The sequence below is a fragment of the Folsomia candida genome, unplaced genomic scaffold, assembly GCF_002217175.1.
Source record: "Folsomia candida strain VU population unplaced genomic scaffold, ASM221717v1 Fcan01_Sc003, whole genome shotgun sequence".
Classification (NCBI taxonomy): Eukaryota; Metazoa; Arthropoda; class Collembola; order Entomobryomorpha; family Isotomidae; genus Folsomia; species Folsomia candida.
In genome coordinates this window covers 5,953,404-5,972,896 of record NW_019091195.1, presented here as the reverse complement: position 1 = coordinate 5,972,896, position 19,493 = coordinate 5,953,404, and the positions used below count along the sequence as shown (strand labels likewise).

General features: G+C 38.4%; 3 protein-coding genes across 8 annotated transcripts in view; 1 reads left to right on the top strand and 2 right to left on the bottom strand.

Annotated features, from left to right (window-relative positions):
* The window catches only part of LOC110846682 (heparan sulfate 2-O-sulfotransferase 1), a 22,716-nt gene extending 18,224 nt beyond the window's left edge, over positions 1 to 4,492 (bottom strand). For 2 of the 3 annotated variants that reach the window (XM_035848922.1, XM_022093505.2), the window contains exon 1: positions 3,394 to 4,492. The gene's annotated coding sequence lies outside the window, so the exon portion shown is untranslated. Of the gene's footprint in view, positions 1 to 1,080; positions 1,196 to 3,393 lie in introns of those variants that run through there. The other variant, XM_035848921.1, reaches the window with a different exon arrangement.
* Positions 2,109 to 19,493, top strand: LOC110846865. Of its 4 annotated transcripts, none has more exons than XM_035848919.1 (15): positions 2,109 to 2,683; positions 4,486 to 4,594; positions 11,034 to 11,466; positions 11,612 to 11,642; positions 11,713 to 11,889; positions 11,980 to 12,115; positions 12,221 to 12,328; positions 12,615 to 12,691; positions 12,799 to 13,035; positions 13,135 to 13,187; positions 17,028 to 17,141; positions 17,245 to 17,434; positions 17,525 to 17,632; positions 17,717 to 19,033; positions 19,118 to 19,493. In XM_035848919.1, the coding sequence occupies exons 1-14, from the start codon at positions 2,613 to 2,615 to the stop codon at positions 17,898 to 17,900; spliced, it is 2,028 nt and encodes a 675-aa protein (XP_035704812.1). In that variant the 5' UTR covers positions 2,109 to 2,612; the 3' UTR covers positions 17,901 to 19,033; positions 19,118 to 19,493. The 4 variants fall into 4 exon arrangements, with proteins under 4 accessions (XP_035704812.1, XP_021949397.1, XP_035704810.1 ...); XM_022093705.2 differs by having other exon boundaries at positions 2,110 to 2,683; positions 17,025 to 17,141; positions 17,717 to 19,026; XM_035848917.1 differs by having other exon boundaries at positions 2,110 to 2,683; positions 17,025 to 17,141.
* Positions 7,735 to 9,169, bottom strand: LOC118434758. The gene is made up of 2 exons (XM_035848924.1): positions 8,170 to 9,169; positions 7,735 to 8,093 (listed from the first exon to the last, which is right to left on the bottom strand). The coding sequence occupies exons 1-2, from the start codon at positions 8,634 to 8,636 to the stop codon at positions 8,069 to 8,071; spliced, it is 492 nt and encodes a 163-aa protein (XP_035704817.1). The 5' UTR covers positions 8,637 to 9,169; the 3' UTR covers positions 7,735 to 8,068.

The window sequence follows — 19,493 nt, the reverse complement described above, 5'->3', positions numbered from 1 at the left end:
CTCCTGCTGCATAAGAGAAAAAATTCACGTATTGCAAATGGGGAAAGCCATGTCAAATCTGAAGGATCAGCGAGAGATTTCAGAGCCGAGACTTTGAGACGACCGCACTTGATGAGAAACTAAATCAGCCAACCAAACTCATTTGGCGAGGGTACAATTTCTTGATGTCAAACGACGAGTAGTATCATTCTCGGTCTCCGTGCTTTCCTCCGTCCTCGTTTTCTCCATCCAATCTGCCACGCCAAGCCAGAAATATGCCCGTGATTCAAGAAACTCTCGATGCGAAAGGCTTTGAGAGAAGTCTCTCAATTTGCATGAGCCTGAGTTGAGAAGCAATTTCACCGCGATTGGGGTCTGCATGCCTTCTCACGGTCCGCTTGGTGCACACATAATTCAAAAGATTATGTATAATGCATGGGTGCCGTTGTTCCCTGCCTTTGCTCACTTTACGTCGGCATTTAAAGAGATGCGGATATAAAGACATGCTCCAAAGAGCACACGGCACGGGAGTGAAGTGAAAACTCTGCCGCATCAACTTTCACCGTCGTGATTAAATACCTTCCAAAAAAACTTTCCCGTGCCGGTAACGAACTATGTAACACCAATGTGTACCGAAATTATTACTTATTACCGTCCATCCATCCAAACAACGCTTGCATTTATCCTTCTACGTATCTGTCGTACGGTGTAACATCTCGCTTAAAACGAAAGGGGGAAAGCAGTGACAGCAGCCGTTTGTCGTCTGTGCGTAGCGAGAGTAGTTTCTCCTTCCTCAGAAGAACACGCAGTCTCAGTCTTTATATTTTGATGAAAATCTACCCGCTTTCTATTTCCCCTCTTTGAGCCGAATACCCGGCCGCCGACGAGGAAAGCCCGGTTTGTGAGAATCCTCTATCTATCCATTGTAACATATGTGAATAGGTATGTATTCGTACGTATATAGATAACAAGCGTGAAATTGAAGCCTGCTTTGCACCCTCATTAAATAATACATACTTAGTTTAGCTGAGTTAATACCATGAACTACTCGATATTATAGAATATATAAAGAGCATGAATTTTCATCAACACCAAACTTACATTTTGAAGAATGGTCTCCTGTACAAAAGTAGTGAATCTGTGCCGAGTGATTATTTTACGTCTATATGTGTAGGATCTGGCTCACTACTACTTCTGCTGGCGATAAAAGCCATTGTCACTTGGCTGTTACAGTAGTTTCAAGATAAGGAGAAAGTACAGGCACGTTGAGGTGGAGGTGATAAGAGACCTTTTTAAACCGGATTTTGCACAGCTTTTGCGGTTCTTCTGGGTTGTCGTCTCAGGTTATCAAGGGCGACTGCCAAGTGAGCCAGGAAAGGGTTGGAATAGCTTCTTCTCTGCTCTCTCGCTATATCTTAACCTCTCGGACTCAAGGAAAATACTAAAACTCGGTGCTTTTCACCGAGAAGTAAATTCTTTATATCATCATTATTATATACGGAAAAGTTCATTCGTGTCTGGATCCGTATGGGCGAATGCAGAAAACAAAATTTGGCATTCACCACCCGTTTTTGTTTCTTTCCGTCTTCGCCGCCTTCTTCTTCTTGTACACTACAATTCGAGGAACGAGATCAGCTAAAACTTTGCCGTCGTTTCACTTAAGTCAAGTGAAGGGAAAGACTCAAAAGTAAGCCTTGGAGGGGACCTTGTTGAGTCTATAAAACCCGGGCGAAGGAAGAGTCGGGTGAAAGAAGAAGTGCAGGGAATGGAGAGAAAGAAGATTGCATGATGGTGAAGCACGAGTAGAAAACCACAACACACACACACCACACACAGCTCGCGATGTGCAGTCGCCAGTAGGATTATCTACATGGAACTGACTACGACTACTGCCTGAGTCACCCACATGTTGTGGAAGGGAGAAGTTTTGGGTGAATGTTTTATTCGCAGATCCTCATCAAATTCAATCTGAGGTTGGAGAAAGCTGGTGGGAACACAGACGGACGGACGGACGGATCTCTTATTCAGAGAACACTATACTCTGGGCCGAACCGACACGGAAACTTTCCGATTTAATGCCTTTCTCCAAAGGCAATTTCACCGAGGTGAAGAAGACGCCTGGTTCTCCCTTCGCCGTCTGATTCCTCAAGGAAGCAGCCACTTTGGCATACAAGATTTTCTTCTAGCAGTCAAATGACGTGGTTTTTATCATCGCAACTGGAATATGCTGCTGCTGCTGGGCTTAATATAAAGTGTTGTGCTGTGCTCCATACCACGTACTGTAACGGAGGAGGAAAGTGAAAAGTAAACAAATAAACTACCTTAATAACGCAATCATTCATGCGATTCTCCAGAGTTTTGACTGAATGTGCACTACTTTCGACTCTTGCTGGATTACTCCAATGCCACTGCTCCATAGTTTATAAGTGAAAATTGCAGCACGCAGAGAAAGTTTTTTTTTCAAACTGTGTTGTGAAAGCAAATTTTTTTTACTGAATTGTAAAATTATTTACTCGAAATAACGTTTTTCTCCGAAGTGTACGGGCATACATGCGCTTGAACTAATTCTATCGACTCAATCTCGTAACTCTTGGATGACAACTTATAGTTATCGATAAGGGAATATTAGCAATATGGAAGCGTTCGGTCTTGGACCTCTACCTAATGGGTGGGAGGCTAAGATTGAGCCAAAGACGGGACGACTGTAAGTAATACGTATATTTCATTGAATATATTTCTATTGAAAGAGTGAAAGTCTATAAATATGTGAATGGCCTCATCACGCGTTAAGTGGGAACATACAAGTTTTGAAATATGGCTTATCGGTATTTCAAACCTTAGTTCCAGAAATGAAGAGTAATGTATCTTTCTCTGTCTATACGTACGTACAAACCACTTTGTAGTCATCATCCCAACTAATGAATTCCAAACCATAAACGTGCTTTCTCTCGATCTACCAGGAGCATTATTCAAGGGGAATTTCCAGTGAAATTGAGAAAGTGTTCCAATTACTTTTATGACTTGGAACATACATCGTGTTCAACATCTAGCCAAAAAGCATACGTGTTCCTGCATCATTAGAATTTTTACATTTCCATTCACCATCACATTCCAATTTATTAGGCCGAAGCATTAGCAAATTGACTTTGATGAGGAGACATCTACGTGGCCATTTCCGTTCAAAAAGACGAGATGAAGTAAAAGACCAATGTATAATCAATCCCTAATGAAATTACCAACCGCGTATGACAGAGTATACAAGGCATAAAATAACACAGTTAAAACGAGAGAACTTATAATAATAGTGTATACCCAAATTTAGAATGAAAAGGTAATCAGATTACTCCTAGCTCATGTTTTGGTACTCTTCTTCTGAGAAAGAGAGGTTGCTTGCATGCAAATAAATTGACTTACCTGAGTAATTTTAAAGACATTTACTGTGATCAGTAAATTCGGTTACTTCTCGAGTGCTTTGCTCTCTCTCTTTCGCATACGCAGCAACATGTTTGCATCTTCCAAGCTCATAAAATATGATGATGATGATGTTGGACCGATGAAAGTGAATTTGTTGTTGCCATTCGTTGAATGAATGCTTACTTGACTTGACTCTGGTTACGTTACAAATTTACGTAAGCCATGGGTAGTTGCAAATTGCAACTTGCAATTAGAATGATGAACAGAAACAAGCAAAATTATGGTTTCTGTCAATTTCAATTCACTACAATCAAGTAGTTTATTCTGGCAACTGGTTCATGTCCTTATCAATTAATTACGCGACACAGCATTGGACATTTATTTTGCTAGTCGCAGCACAGTCCTCAGTGGTAGTTTATTCATTTCATTTAGCACTTGTGAACAGTACTACACATTATAAAGAGGCAGTACATACGTAAAGTGAGAAACCAGAATACTGCCCCATAAATGAGAATAATCCGAAAATCGATGCCTAGCCGAGAGCCCTATATTGACCGCAAATTAATGGATTTGACTCGTCTAATTTTTCTCGTGGCTCTAACAATCAATCAACCAAGGCACATTATATTTATATATCGATCTTCGTTAGTAAATTAAGTTGGGGAATTAGGGAATTCCTCACTTGAGTTCTCTACTAGCTCAACGACGAACCGCAGAAACAATGGAACAACCACATTTATTTTCACCTCACAATTCTAGCAATTCATCCACCCAAAGAAAATAACTCGTCCTTTATGTTATTTACTGCTGGCTGAGCGTGTGTTGGTATCCATAATTAATAGCCGTCGAGTCCTGTCCAAATTATATGGGTATGAAATGTTTCACAACACATGCTAACATCCTCTTATGACTTATTTAAAATTGAATATTAGTAAATAATACATTAGTACTTTTCGCACAGCACTTCCTCTGAACTTGCAGCTCTCGTGCCGCCGTAGAACAATGTATTTAGCTGCATAAAAACAAAATATGAGCCAACCAACAACTTATCCACATTTGTTTATAAGGAATTGTTTATATACTCTGTTGCAGATATTTTATAAATCATTCTGGGAAAACAACAACGTGGATTGATCCTCGACTGGTCTTCCCTCCTCCACCATATAACATTGCCGTAGCTCAACCATCAGCTTATTTCGAGGTCAGTCCAGCCTGAAACTCTTTTTCATTTAGCAAAGTCAACCCTTTTGCAGAGACAACGTGGGATTGGATGCTACGAAAAGTTAACAAATCTCGCAAGCGTTACTTCATATACATGCATAGTCAGTTGCATTTCACCACCATAAAGCGAGTCGGAATGACAATAATAAGAAACATGCATTCGCTGTATGAATTCATAACTATGTTTCACGATTGTTTGAAATCCCAAGGTAAATGATTATGGATGAAAGTTCTAGTAAAAATTCGATCAAGGATTTGAGATCAGAGGTTGATTAATATGACATGACTGCATGATATGATGGATGGTTTATTGCGGAGTCGCACACACCTTTGCTTGCCACTCTTCAAAATTGAGAAATAATAACACAGAAAGTGAGGTGTATGGAATTTCTTTGAGGAATGTAGATACTCAGAGTGCAAAGGAACTGTACTACTCGAAATGAATTTTAATGACTTCTTTCTTTTACCATGCGGCCGTGGCAGTCTATTATTTTATGGGAATATACATCACATTTCTTGCTTGGCTAACTCGCTCGTTATTACTGCACAGAAGAACGGTCAAACAGAGGCTAGAAAATAGAGAAAGGTCTGGAGCGAAATTCCGAAGCTCTGGCTCCAAGGCAATTGCTGCATATTTGCATTCCAGTCTAGTCTTACAACGCATATTTTATTATTTTCTTTTGTTCTCCGAGCATAAATCCTCAAGTTATGAATTGGAGAATTACCCGTTTCTGACATGAGCCTCGTTCCATGGAGAAAAAGCTGGGAGGTTAGGACCTGGAAGAAGGGACAAGCAATGCGCAATAAATTATTTCAATTCATGAGGCTAATTTTGAAATTTAAAGCCATTGTTTGCAAGTTTCGCAAGTTTCTGGTTTTCTTGTTTTTATTAGCTGGAAGTATTCATCTCTTCTTTTGTATTCTATTAAAGTTTGCAATAAATTATACTTTAGTGTTCACTCCTTCTCTGCTGGTTGTCTGGCTCCTTGACCTATGACATTAACATCTTCTTTGATGCTACTTTTAGCCTGTAGCACAAGACCCATCTTTTCAGGAGGATAAAAGTGCTGCCTTATCACATCTCCTCCTCCTCCTCCTTCAACCACAAGGGTTTGGTCAAAACAGTCACAATTCCAACCAATAATATATTGCCGATTTTCTACTTTTTTCTTGCCGTCCTTGGTTGGGAAAAGTATTTATATAGCAATAGACGTTGGATGGGTATTTATTTGGTGGATGGGTGGATGTAGATATTCGAGAGCTGGAGGTTGGACAGAGCCACAAGAGAGGAGTTAAATGGCTTTTGTAATCAACTGGCTCATTAACCTGCTACGTGATCTGGCACGTTGTGGGAAAGCTGAGAAAGCAGAGCTCTCAGCAGAGCACTCAGCTCTCGGCTCTTTGCTTTCCCAGCAGTACTTTCTAATTTCTTCCTCCACCATCCACCAGCTAAAAACAACACCAACTAAAATATCGACTGGTCGGAGAAAAATTCAGTCTAGAAAATCATTATTTTTTACTCTAACATTTCAAAGGCAGTTTACTAACTCTTTGAAATGAAATCTGTCTGTATGTATACACGTTATAGCTTGACACTTAAATCAGCTTCAAAAGAATTGCTATTTTATATTGTCAAATGTTTTTTAGTTCAGTAGTTGGGCCTGTGTTCACGACAAAAGTTTGAACTTCACAAAAAATCGAATTGGAGAAAGCATAGCACGTATTTACTCTTCAAATATTTTTCTGTTTATATTTTCCTTTCAAATTTCTGCTTCTCTAGAGTTTCTTTTTGTTGACTTGAACTCAACATACATTATTTACCGAGTGCTCTTTTACATATTTATATGGGCGCAAACCATCATTGATGAGTGGGAACTGAGCATTGTTGACAAAGCAAAGAAGATTTCTTCAAATGGAGAAAGCTTTCATCTGTTTGATTTAGAATTCCGGTCGTTTGGTTTAAACGCATTCGAGCTTTGCATACAAATACATTTTAGAACAAACTGAGAAAACCTTCAGCCCTGCTTTCTCGCTGCACTTGGAATTCAAATTATTCAGGTAATCTTTCAAATTCGTTGATGGCCTCTGCCGTCAGTGACATCTAATAAGCTTTAGGTGAAAGGAATTGGATTTATTTTGTTACCAATCAACCAGCAGCATTAACCTCGAGGTCGACCAATTCTCATTTAACCGTACCAAAGTACACAAATGTGGGTTCGTTGTACACACATGTACAGGACAGTAAATAATTATTTAGTCTAGTCTATAGTTAAGTATAGGTTACTGGTCATGGAGATAATTGCCAACAACTTTAGCTTTAATAGTTTACTTGAAATAAACGTACAATTTGGGAATAAATGCTTTATGTGAGCAAAGTGGCATGGATAGCGATGAAAGATTGACAGCCCTAATTGATTTTATCGTCAATATTTGAAGAAAAAACATTGCTGAACCTGAAGCCAATTACGTCACTCAACTGACCTTTAAATTAGGAATGAAAATTGTTTTGCTCGAGGATGTCTTGATGCAACATGAAGACCAGACTTTTGTCAAAGTGATGACAGGAAATATTTCTTAGGGAGTGTTTCAAGTATGCCGCAGACCACACAAAAGTAACTACTTACGAGGCCGATACTTTCCCCAAACTCCATTTCCCAATTAGAGTGTGGACGCTTAATACACAGGCACCGTAGTCGCCAACCATCGCATCAAATTGCAAATGCAATTAGTGAGGCAATCCTTGTCACTTTGTGGAGAACACACAGAATGAGGAAATTGGCTAAATCTTTACTCTTGTGACTTTCGCCTGTGTGTTGGACCAATTACTATATAAAAGTTGTTCCCCTAATAATAAGTAACGCAACGAAAATCTATGTTAACCACACAGCCCACACCACGACTACTAGAAATAAGCCTACCTTGTTTTTATCTTCAATTAGAGAAGACAAGTGCACTTGGAATAACAATTTTCTTGTGTCAAAAAAATGAGGGCACAAATGTCATATCCAGATTTCATGACGATGCAATAATACATAGAGTGCTTTCTCTCGCAAACCAGTGACCAAGAATCACGTCCCATGCGGATTTGGTGCGGTAATCTCATAATCCCGCAACCCCATTTTCCCTGCGTCTGAAATATAAAACAAAATGAAATAGCGACGAGAGGACGAGGGGAAAGTGGCGGCGATGAAAGCTTGCCTTCCATTAGTAACGAGTGGTTGTCCAATTAAAAGTTGGCCATTAAATCAAAAAAATGTATACAACAATACAAATGTATACCTGAAATGTATTATTATTATTTATAAGAGTACAACTTTTTCTATCCTCCATTTCTAAATTAGAGTGCAGATATTACTGCCGTCAATAGCATCAACAATGTCGAGTCGTTGTATGGGTAATGGGGAAAACCCTTATGAGATTATCGAATTTGTAGGACTTGTGGTAATAATCGGTCTTATTTTCTTTGCTGTTGCTTTCGTCTATTTCATACAGGAAAACAATAATTATAATATTTGTAGAATCAGTTACGAGATAAATAAAAATTATTCCACAAACCTAAACATTCTTGACCCAAGGGTACCAGATGGGATGCTAAAATGACTAGCAGCTTCTTTTGGGGCCATCTCGCCAGCTTCACACATTCTAATGGCTTCATCCATGTCCTCCTGTGAATATGTATAACTGGGTTGGCGTCCAACGGAAACAGATGACCTGATTCCAGCTCTACTCATTCTCATGGCGAGTGTGGTCCTTTTTACTCCTTTGCTCCTTGCTACATCCGCTACGCCAACTACACGTGTCGACGCCAACTCGAACGCATCGTCCAGCGAGTCGGGTTTACCAGTCTTCAGTTGCCCCCCACTTTTGAACTGCGACTTAACCCCTGCTTGCTTCATTTTAATTTTCAGAGTTTGTCTATTAAGCTGCAGAGTTCTGGCTGCACCAAGCACGGACTCCGATCCTTCATCCACCTTTTTGAGAGCCAAGGGCAGGTTTTTCTCACGGTGGGCGATCTCGGCCATTTTCTCTTCCGTTAACCAAAAGTTTTTCGGATCTGGATGTTGTTGGAGTTTTGCTAAAAAATATAAATTAATGTAACATTTACACTTCAAATTGGCAAAGACGACAGCATCACCATTTTATATGTTGCAAGTACCTCGTGATAGTAGAGCTGCAGCTGTATCGAGGTGATTATGCAGCTCATCCACGAGATTTTTGGCGTCCGGGTTGAATTTCAACGCTTCGATGATATTGTTGATCGTCGCAGTGGGAACCGACACGAACTCCTTTGGGTTAGGCTGGTGGATCTGCAGCTCGCGAGCAAAAAGATTCCAGTGTTCAATCAAGGGGCCATCCCCCCAGCTTCTCATATAGCAGACCGTACAGGAAGGCAAGATGTCAACAAGTTGGAAGAGATGGTCCTTAAGCTCCTTCTCGAGATGGGCCAGTTTGGAGATACACTCTGATGGTTCCATGGAGTCAATAGCTCCCATAAAAATTCGACACCACCACTTCAGAAGATCAGCGATTTCGTCGTTGTTGGTGTATATAAGGAGGCTGTCTCCCAGAACAGGGCCATAGACGATCCCAAACTTTTTGACGCGCCTAAAATATGTACAATTTAGAGATCGAGTGTGAAATTATAATCAAAAATGGTGCATATTTACCTTGCTGAGCAAAATTCAATTAATGCACGTTGCCTTCCCACTTTTGCTATGTCGTCAATAATGTTGGTTCTCCCAACCGTTGTCGCCACCATGTCAAATTCACTGTCCACGAGTGGAGTAAAGTACATCACTTGAGTGATTCCCTCCTTGCCTGCCGACAAAAACAAAATTACACAATTAATACAATAATAATAATTAAAAGAAATGATGACTCACAATGTTTTTCTTTATACTCCTTGATTTTGATATCACCTTCCGTATTAAAAAATACATAAAGTTTCCGGGGTGGAGATAACACCTTTGACAAACTCATTTTGAAACGGAAAATAATTTCTAAAGATTAAATTTTGTGAAATTAATGATATAAAAACAACAATTTAATTAAATAGTCTGCCCGGATTGTACTCTGCTTTGCTCCAACACGTCTCACCTTGTTTGCTGGATATGCTTCAGCATACGTTTTATGTGCGATGGCTCAAGTCTCATTCCAACATGTCTCATCTTGTCAATTATTAGTCGGTCGGGGCGAGCAGTTTTTCTCGGTTCAATCAATCGCAATTCTTTGTGAATGGAAATGAATAAATTGTCCAATTAAAAATTATTGCTCTCTTCGGGGCTTCATTATTCATTCATCGTTGTTGAATTGTAGGAACGGCGGATGGAAGCTCACGTCAGGTGAAACAAATGACAGTCATTAAACAAATGCGGAAGAAACGCTTTCACATGCAACTCTGCTACCCGTACTTGTCGCACCATAAGTAATCGCGAATTTTAGTCCTAACAGGGCTAAAAAATCGTCATGTCTGCCTTTCCGTCTGCACGCAAGCGAACGAACCGCTGCACTGATTAAAAAATTAAACCTTTACAAATTGCGCATCTAGCTAGACATTGACAAAGCCAATTGAATGAGTTTGAAGATGGGCAAGATGAGTTCCGTGGAGAAAGTTTTGCTTAATAAAGAGTCCACTTTTGCTAAATATTGGTCAGGGCACCAAAAGAGGGTCACTCCCAATGGGTTTAGAAATTACAAAAATATAAAGAAAATCACTGACTCGGGCGTTAAAGTATAGCATTTAAATATATATCGAGTTTGCACTGTCAACGGTAAGTTTGATGTATAACAAGAATGAATGAATCGTGCGGATATTCATCTTAATGCTTTTGTTTACTTATATATACGTAATGTATCAAACAGCATGTTTATATAAATACTTTTTAAGAATCGTGGCGAGTGTTGCCACTGCTGCTTACATAAATTTGTAAATGCAGATAAGTGTAATGATGGGGTAGATAAGTACGAGGATAAATTATCTAATTCAACACAACAACCAAGTAAATAATTCGATGAAGTCTAAGTGCCTATAATCTACTGCCAAGTTAATGCTGGCATTATTTTCCTGTACATTGAACCAGCGGAGAAAACACCTCATCCGTATCAGCCATGGCTATTTATCACTATCAATTTTTGATGCAGAATTTCTCCTCCTTCGCTCCTAATCCTTCCGAAAACCCTACATGCTTAACTAACATAGAATACAAACGAATAATTGGACAAGATCTTCCATCCATTATTTACTTTGGTGAACTATTCACCGGGGAGAAGAATAGCAGAACACATTCGTGATCTCTTTTACTTTGAAGTGCTGAGTTTGTAGTCCAAATGATCTTTTTCTCATGAGTCTATCCATACATACATATCCGTCTAAGTACATACGGTAGACTATGAGGTTGTAATTATATTGGTTCCCACAGGACGTTGGTGGAAGCCGTTGGTCGAGCCCGGTGCCCAGCTTGCGTGCTTTCACATTGAACCGACGGGGCTCTTCACCACGACTTGGAGGTTCCCCTCGTATTGCTCCATCTCCAGTGCCCACGCCACGAAGAAGTGAGCAGCAGCAGGTCATACTGGGTGTGGCTCAAGATAAGCCAACCACAACTTCCGTCACTATTGCAGCGTCCACTTCTGCTCAGAATGAAGCAGCTCCTGGAACCAGTCGTGGGCGTTCGTCCAGCATTGGGACAGAATCTAACGCGTTGCTTATCAACAATAACGAGATTCCGTATGAGCGACCCCAATCCGCGAGATCATTCTCGAGCGCCTCTTACTCCGGGGTCCCGTCCTTCTTGGGCACGTGCGATGCAGAAACAGGATTCAGAACCGTTTGCGCCCTTTTTCCCACGGCAGGTACGAATAGAAAGCCATTCTCATGAAACATACTACCATGACCTTTTTGGTTTAATATGAGCTATTTAGTCATAAAAGTGCTAGATAGCTTTACGCTATTAATGTTTAACTATAATTAATTGTAGCATTTCATTATTATTTGCAGGAGAACCACACATCCGACACTTGTTTCACAAGTCAGTATATTTCAAAAATTGTTAATTTATGGTCAAGGACTATAATAAATGAATAAATCGTATATGACAGATACCACAATCGTGCAACGCTGGTCGTGTCGGCGTTGCAGGTCGAGAAACACCCTTACGTTGCAGAAATTGCGAGTCACTTGGACTTGAAGCTGAAGGATGGAGATACGGACACGATTGCGTCATTACTCGGCGAGAACAAGTCGATAGGCATTCATTCACCTTACAAAACGAGCAGGTTGGCACAAATTAAGACTAATTATTCTTATTTCTGTGATGATTACGAGAAGAAAATTGATGACACGGAGAAATTAATTATATCTTGCAGCTTCACAACAGGGAGCCCAGCTAGAACAGGAACTCCTATCTCCATGCTAAAATTCAGTAATAATCCTTCATCCACGGGAAGCATTCACACTCGGTGGGGTTCCCCAATGCTCTCCATGTCCCCACAACTGCAAATGGTAAATAATTAAACTAGAGATAATAATATAGATAAGATGGGTGGTAAAGTAACCCAGCGGTGTGCGCACTTATCTATTCATTCGTGCATGTGTCTTGTGGCATAGGTTAAGGAAGAAAGCAAAAACCAAATTGCCAAGAGTCCAAAGATGAAGCTAAAATATTTGAAGGGGATTTTCCCAGCAGCAGATGAAACATTCTTGTTGGACGTTTTGGTGAGGTTACCCAATTTCATATCCACTCCAAATGCATCCCAAATTTATTTATTATTTTATGCTCCACACATTATCTACCTGTCAAGTACAAATACACGTTAATCCTTTGGCATACTAATATGAATGCTAAAAACAGAGATATTATTCTAATTACTAAATAATGTAAAAAAAAATTATGAAGTCAGTTCCTGAACAAATTCTAATAAAATTTTCTACCTCGTGTACACGTACATGCATTTATGTATATATATAATTTGAATCCATGTACATGTATTTCTTAATGCAGATCTCTTGCGAAGACAATATACAAAAGGCAATGCAGAAGCTGCTTCAAAAGGGCTTTACGCGAACGCCACCAGCAAAGTAAGATTGGCTATAAAAATATTGTTATGATCAGACAGATTCATTGCTTTCATGTGGTGAAGATGATTAGCCAAAACTTTATTATATTTTCTCTTTTATGACTTCAGACCGGCTAGGCAAAAGTGGCTGGAGGTAAAACTGCTTATTGAAAAGCGGAATAAAGCATTGGAGCAACAAAAGGTTGTAAACCAAATGCATATATCCTTGGGTGAGCCGGTCGAATCCCCCTTCCCAACCCCACTCATGAAACCTGCTCGACCTCATTTATCAGCAGAAGATAAGGAAAAGGTGAAGGATGACTTAATCAAAAGGTTTCCCAACCTGCCAAACAGATTTGTATCGTGGTAAGAGAGAATCTAAACCCTATTAGAAATATATTGCTGCATGCATACGTACTTTCAAGTTGGAAGCTAAAATGCAATCTTCTCGTCTTATTAATAAAGGGCGTCCGAAGCTGCCAAGTTTGAGTTGGAGAAAGCATCCAGATTATTGTCAGGTGAAAAGGATGTGACCCTTATTGCTTTTTATTTCTACCTTGATGCATTGCTTTCATAGATCAAAACCAATACAAAATTGGTTTTCATCAACATATTTTCACATACCTACAAGTGATACGATCAATCTGCTCTGTGTAATCAAATTGTGATTACAGAATAATTCAGTCAGTCTTGTAGTAAAAGTATGAAGAGGGCCCTGCACAGTACCCTCAAGAATACGATTCCAGTGAGACCGACCCGAAAAATTGACTCTGTGAAAAATTTTATCCAGCGAGAATGAAGCGACATTAAAAATGACACTTTGAATTTTCCCGCCTTAGGGAAGCCTTATTTTGAAAAAAGTTTCAAATGTTTGTTGTAGCCCAATAACACATACATATGACCCCGTTGACCTTTTAGGTCTATCATGCACTCAGATCATTTGAAAAAATATTTAGTGTAAAAGTGACGTCACAGCAGTTCATGATGCGTCAACGAGGATATTTCAAAAAGTTTTCAAAATTTTGAAAAGCGGTATGCGTACCCTATCCCTATATTTGGTATACGGTCATTATGCCGTTAACCGCATTGTTCTATAGTTTAAGGGGACCCCACACGACCCCTCTCAAATTAACATGGGCTTGTCTGATAACATACTATATGTTTCTCATATACATCCACCATGTGTGGAAGTAGATGGAAAAAATAGAAAAATATTATTATACCGCGTCGTTGATAACATGTCCTCCATTGTCACGTTTAGCCGAGATGCATAAAGCGGCGTTTTGGACGCCACCATTGGCATCTTGGCTTTTTCTTGGGTCTCCAACCATTCGTAGCATCATTTGTGTTCAGCAAGTATCAACAGTATCATCAGTATCATCCAACAAGTACCGACATTTAGACGGAGTTCCGATTTTTGTATCTTCTGAAAAATAACATGATGGAACCCATGGAGTGTAATGAGGTAAATAAAACTTTAAAATTTTCTGCTATTATCATACATAATTTTATATATGTACATACATCACACTTTACGTTTTATTGCAGCGTGTTGTTTAACGTATCTAATTGTCTTATTTATTTTTGAATCACAATCAGATAAATTGTCCACAAAATAAATATTGTTCCACACATAAGTACAAACTCTCAAATCTGTCCTTACCCGACATCGAATTGCTCATTCGAGATGGAGAACATCTTCCCCCACAGAAAATAGAATACCTACAGAACCTGCTGGATGGAAACGACTTAGGCGAGGTAGTCGTGGATTGGAAGGATGAACAACCTTTCTCTAAACCTTTGACTTTACAAGAATGGCAACTACGCGAAACTAAAGCTATACTGGAAGCTATGAGTAAAGAAATATCTTACAAAGAAAAAATAATGTCATCTGTCGCTATAAGATATTTAAAAATGGTATGTGTAATTTTTATACTCACGAAAACCCTATTTTTATACATGATTTAATTATAGATTGAACGCATAACCTCGACAAATGAAATAATGCCTCCCATTATCCCAGAAGAAAATGTGGAACAAGTAAATCCACAACAAACAACCGTTTATAATTTAATGATGCAGGAAGTTGAAAACCAAAGAACTCAAAATTTGGAATATCAATGTTGGGGGAATTTTGGTGAAGAAAACAACAGTTGCAGAAATTTTACATTTGAAACTCCTTTCCGATTAATAAATCACTACCGTCACACTCACCTTCAAGATTCTCCTTACCGATGTCAGATTTGTGGATTTGGGGGGTTGAGGCGGGCGAGTATCATTCAACATGTCAAGTCAATTCACATGCGTAAGTCCAAAAAATAAAATTAAATGTTCCTGTTTGGGTTAAATTTTAATATTGATATACATAGTGGGGTCATAAGTTCTCGTGAATGCATTTCCGGTAATAAATCCCAAAGTATTAGAGCTATCTGTTCGAAATTTTTATGGATTAAGAAGGTATTAATATTGTTTAGAAATCATAACTTCTTTGTCAAGATTTCGTCCACGGGCAATTAGACAAGACATAACTCGTGACGGCCACAGGTTGATCGTGGTACGCGCCAATTTTCGTGCCAAAAGTATTTCAGACTTTTCACCGTTGGCAAAAAATTTAATAGAAAAAAAGGCCAGATATTTGTTGTACAGAAGTCTGACATCCGTTTAAGTATGCGGAAGTCAATACGAAGTCATCACCGTGGTGTGCATGGGAGCAAGTTGGCTGGAGAAATGAAATCTCTGTTTTTCATCGCAAAGGGTACAAGTTGAAGCCAAGAATTATTTTCAGAGTGTCCTAAAGCCAAACGTTAATAACCTGAACCCTGGACCCTCCGAAAATCGACATTGGACCTTTCAACAAGACTCTGTTCCTGCGCAAGGTGCAAAATTGTCCAAAACTGGCTTCAGACGAATTTTCATGACTTTTTTTCATCCGTAGAACGGTGCTCAGTATCTGCAGACCTTAATCCCCTAAATTATGACTGGTGGTCAAAATTATAGGTACAAGTATGCTCTAAATTTCACCCAAGTGTGGAAGGGCTGAGGTCGCACTTACTGAAGATCTGGCGCTTTTCCCAGGAAATCCGTGCGTGCCGCGATCGAGCAGTTTTCGCCACGACTTATGTCTTGTGTACAAGCCCGTGGAGGAAATTGTGAAAACGAAGTTATGATTTCTAAACAAGATTAATACCTTGTTCATCCACAAAAATTTCTATCAGATAGCTCTAATACTTTGGGCTTTATCACCGGAAATGCATTCACGGGAACTTATGGTCGGACTATGTATGTATAATCTTTTTTAGTTGTAAAATATCCATGTCCAATTTATGGCTTCCGTTTTCGATCTACCGATAATTTGACAAAACATCAGAACTTAGGTCACATTCAAATACAAAACCAACGTGGTGAAAATATTTCAATTTTCGCACTGAACGAGAGGGATGAGATAGAGTTTAGGACAAGCAGGGATTCAGATTTATTATGTAATATTTTTTTATTTAATTATTTGATAAATATATACTAATGTTCACATGTTTATTATATGTATAACAAAACTACTTACTACATATGTGCAGATTTGCCAAACGGAAGAGGAAGGATTTACCAACTATACCGTTTGATATGGTACAACAAGGATGGAGTCCCGTCAGGAATTTCGGTGTCGTTTACGACATTTACTGATCTACGTCACGTATCCAATGAAATTAAGACTGCCATAAGCAAGCCACCTAAACTTAAAGAGAAATATAGAGGATGCAGCTCTAGAGAGAAAGTTAGACAGGGTTGGTATTTTGTTCCGGAAGAAGCCAGAAGTTTCGAGATTTACGGTCACTCGGCACTTCTAATCTCGCAAATTAAATGGGTAGTTCGGAGAAAGTTAGACGCCATATGTGTATTGAAGACACTGGATAGCCTTTTTTTCTCATGAACCATATCGACTTAATTATTGAAATGTTACAATCCCATTTAATTACTGATAACGGTCTAGATATTAGTACCATAGAATATGTAGAACTAGATGATGAAGAGGAGGAGGTTGAGGTAGACGCATGAATGAACACGTTTTTGTATAAATTAAGTATTTGAGTAATATTACTTATATAATTTTTTTTTGTACTACATTCATGAACTTTTTGTTAGTTATGTCATGATTTCACTTTCTCCGAATAAAACCGAACTAATTGTCAAACCCATTAAAACTATTTGTTGTTTTTAAATTTATTCCATATATACTCATATTTTTTCATCCAGATTAATTCACTAGTCATCATATTTTAGTAGAAAACCCCCTATTTTTCTCTTTGAATATCCTCCTGGAGGTACACTAATTAAATATTTTATTTATTTACAATTGCAAGAAGTTGGACCTGAAACTCCAAATGAATTCAAAGCATTCGTGGCTTTATCCCCAGTAAATGATGCTCCTTCTGCTGCTTTTTGTAGACTGGGAAGAGACGAAAGCGTCGAGAAACGAAGTATGCATGCCAGCATTAATGACAATTTTTACGATTATTGGGACGAATTTTACTTTTTTGCGGACTTGAACTCATTCCACTTTGTCTTATTGTATTTCGTTAGTGGTGCGATTTGCCGAGTCTGGAGACACAATGGCTGAAGTTGTCAAGAGTGTCATTAGTCCTGGAATGCCTCATATCGCAAGATTATCATGGAATAAAGTTGACGACTTTAAAACTACAGATATTGACACACCAGACTCTGGTTACTTTGAGCTTGAAGGAAAAAGTAGAAAGAAAAACTTTATCACTTCGTAAGATTACAACAAGTTTTACGAGGAGAGAGAGATCTTTATTATACAATGTCACAAGTTTTTAATTAATTGACTCGTGTTCTTTTGTAGATTGTTCAAGTCAAAGTTTGACAAAGAAAAAGATTACTCTAATACAAGTAAAACGGCCAAAGGACCGAATTCTTCATTGGTGCGAGGATCTAACCCAGCACTTCTCCAGTAAGATAATAATAATACTTTTTTTTAGTTTTGAGTTATCATGAGTGACATACGGATGTATGAACCCATCAATTTAAATTTCAGACCCACGTATATGCCTGTAAAAGGCCCAAGTGTATTGCACAAAGGACCTCAACTTACAAATCGTGTCGCTGCCACTGGCCTTGCTCATGGCCCCAACCCCAAATTAGCTAAGGGGTCAATGTGGGCCAACAATAAGAAAAATAACCCCACCGCCGGGTTCCAGCATGTTACGGTTGGGGGATAAAAACCATTTGGTTGAGATATTCACGTGTTAAACTTAATTTTACTATATAACTAAACGTGTATAATTTTACTATCAGACGATAATTGTCGAATGATCATGTAATATGCAACCATTCCATCCTGGATCTCATTAATTCAGTATTTTCTTGATGCCATCCTCACCACCGACAAATTAACATTCCGTGCCAAAACAGTACATTCTATTTGATCACTAGATTGCTTAAGCAGTTAATCTACAATGTTTTATGAATGTAATAGTAGTAAGCACATAAATACATTGACTAGTCAACGACTATCTACATATGTAATACCTCAGGGGTTTTTGGGTTTGCCCAAATCTAAGCTTTATAGTTGCATGGACAAACTATTGTAAAATATTCTAGTAATGTGTACAAGAACTTTGTGTATGAGGTTTGAACATGCATTGAACACTGTTTTATTTAGACACTAAACTAATACTTTAATCATCAAACGGATGTTGTGATTGTTGTTGTGATGTGATTGTAAATTACAAAAAAATTGTGTTAGATGCAGAAAACAAATACTATTTTCCGTTGGTAGAAATTCAAAATTGTGTGCACCTTCTGTAAATGTTGAAGAAAAAGTTGAGCATAATAAATAATTTTGCAGTGTTCAAATCATTCCTGTTGTGAGTCACAGAGAAATCCATCTATCAAACCCAATCTCATTATTTTACATACTTGTATACGGAAGAAGACTGACGACACAACAGGGACGAATGGCTGGTTTGCACTAATCGGTGATAATAAAATATGATAAAGAGAGCTGATAATTTACAATACCGAAGGTTTGGTAGTAGAAAAGTCAGCTCATAATAATATAATTGTAAAATTATAAATTCCTCTCACCTAACCTGTCGTACATATGTACTTATGCAAATACATACCACTTTCAATCATTGAAAACAAGTCAGTTTCTTAACAGCAGTAACAACAAATAAATAATAAATACAGCTTAGAAAGTAGGAAATTTAAGAAGCTAAAAATACTGGAATGTCTTCTCAAAAAACGAGTAGTCAGCCCAAACCAAGGCCTAAGCAATCATTTTCACTGCGACCTGGCACTCCACCACAATCCTCCAAACTTTACTCTAAGGATGAACGCCATGTATTGGGTAGCGAAATTTAGTAAAATGTTCATCTTTGATGCATAACACTTTTTATGAAGTAGATAATTTACCATTATAAAATAATTACAGCTTATTTAGAGTCAATGCAAGGAAGAACAACTCCAGAAATGCAAACGTCGCCCATCAAACGACCGGTGGATTCCCCAAATCATCAAATGAAAACGAGCTTTGATTTCAACGGTAACATTCCTGCCAAAACCGCAGAAATGACGTCCGTCTACATGCAAGATTACTGTAACAAATCGCCGGCAACAGCAACATCATTAGAAAAATGATTAACAGTTATTTATGTATTAATAAATATGTAACTGCTACTCCAACTTATCTAAACTAAAAGTAACCTATTATGTAAGTAGATAATTACAAATACTGAATATTTATTAAACTTTGTAATTTCTATTGATTTACGGATAAATACGTATCTGTTGTTCATGTAAAATGTAAA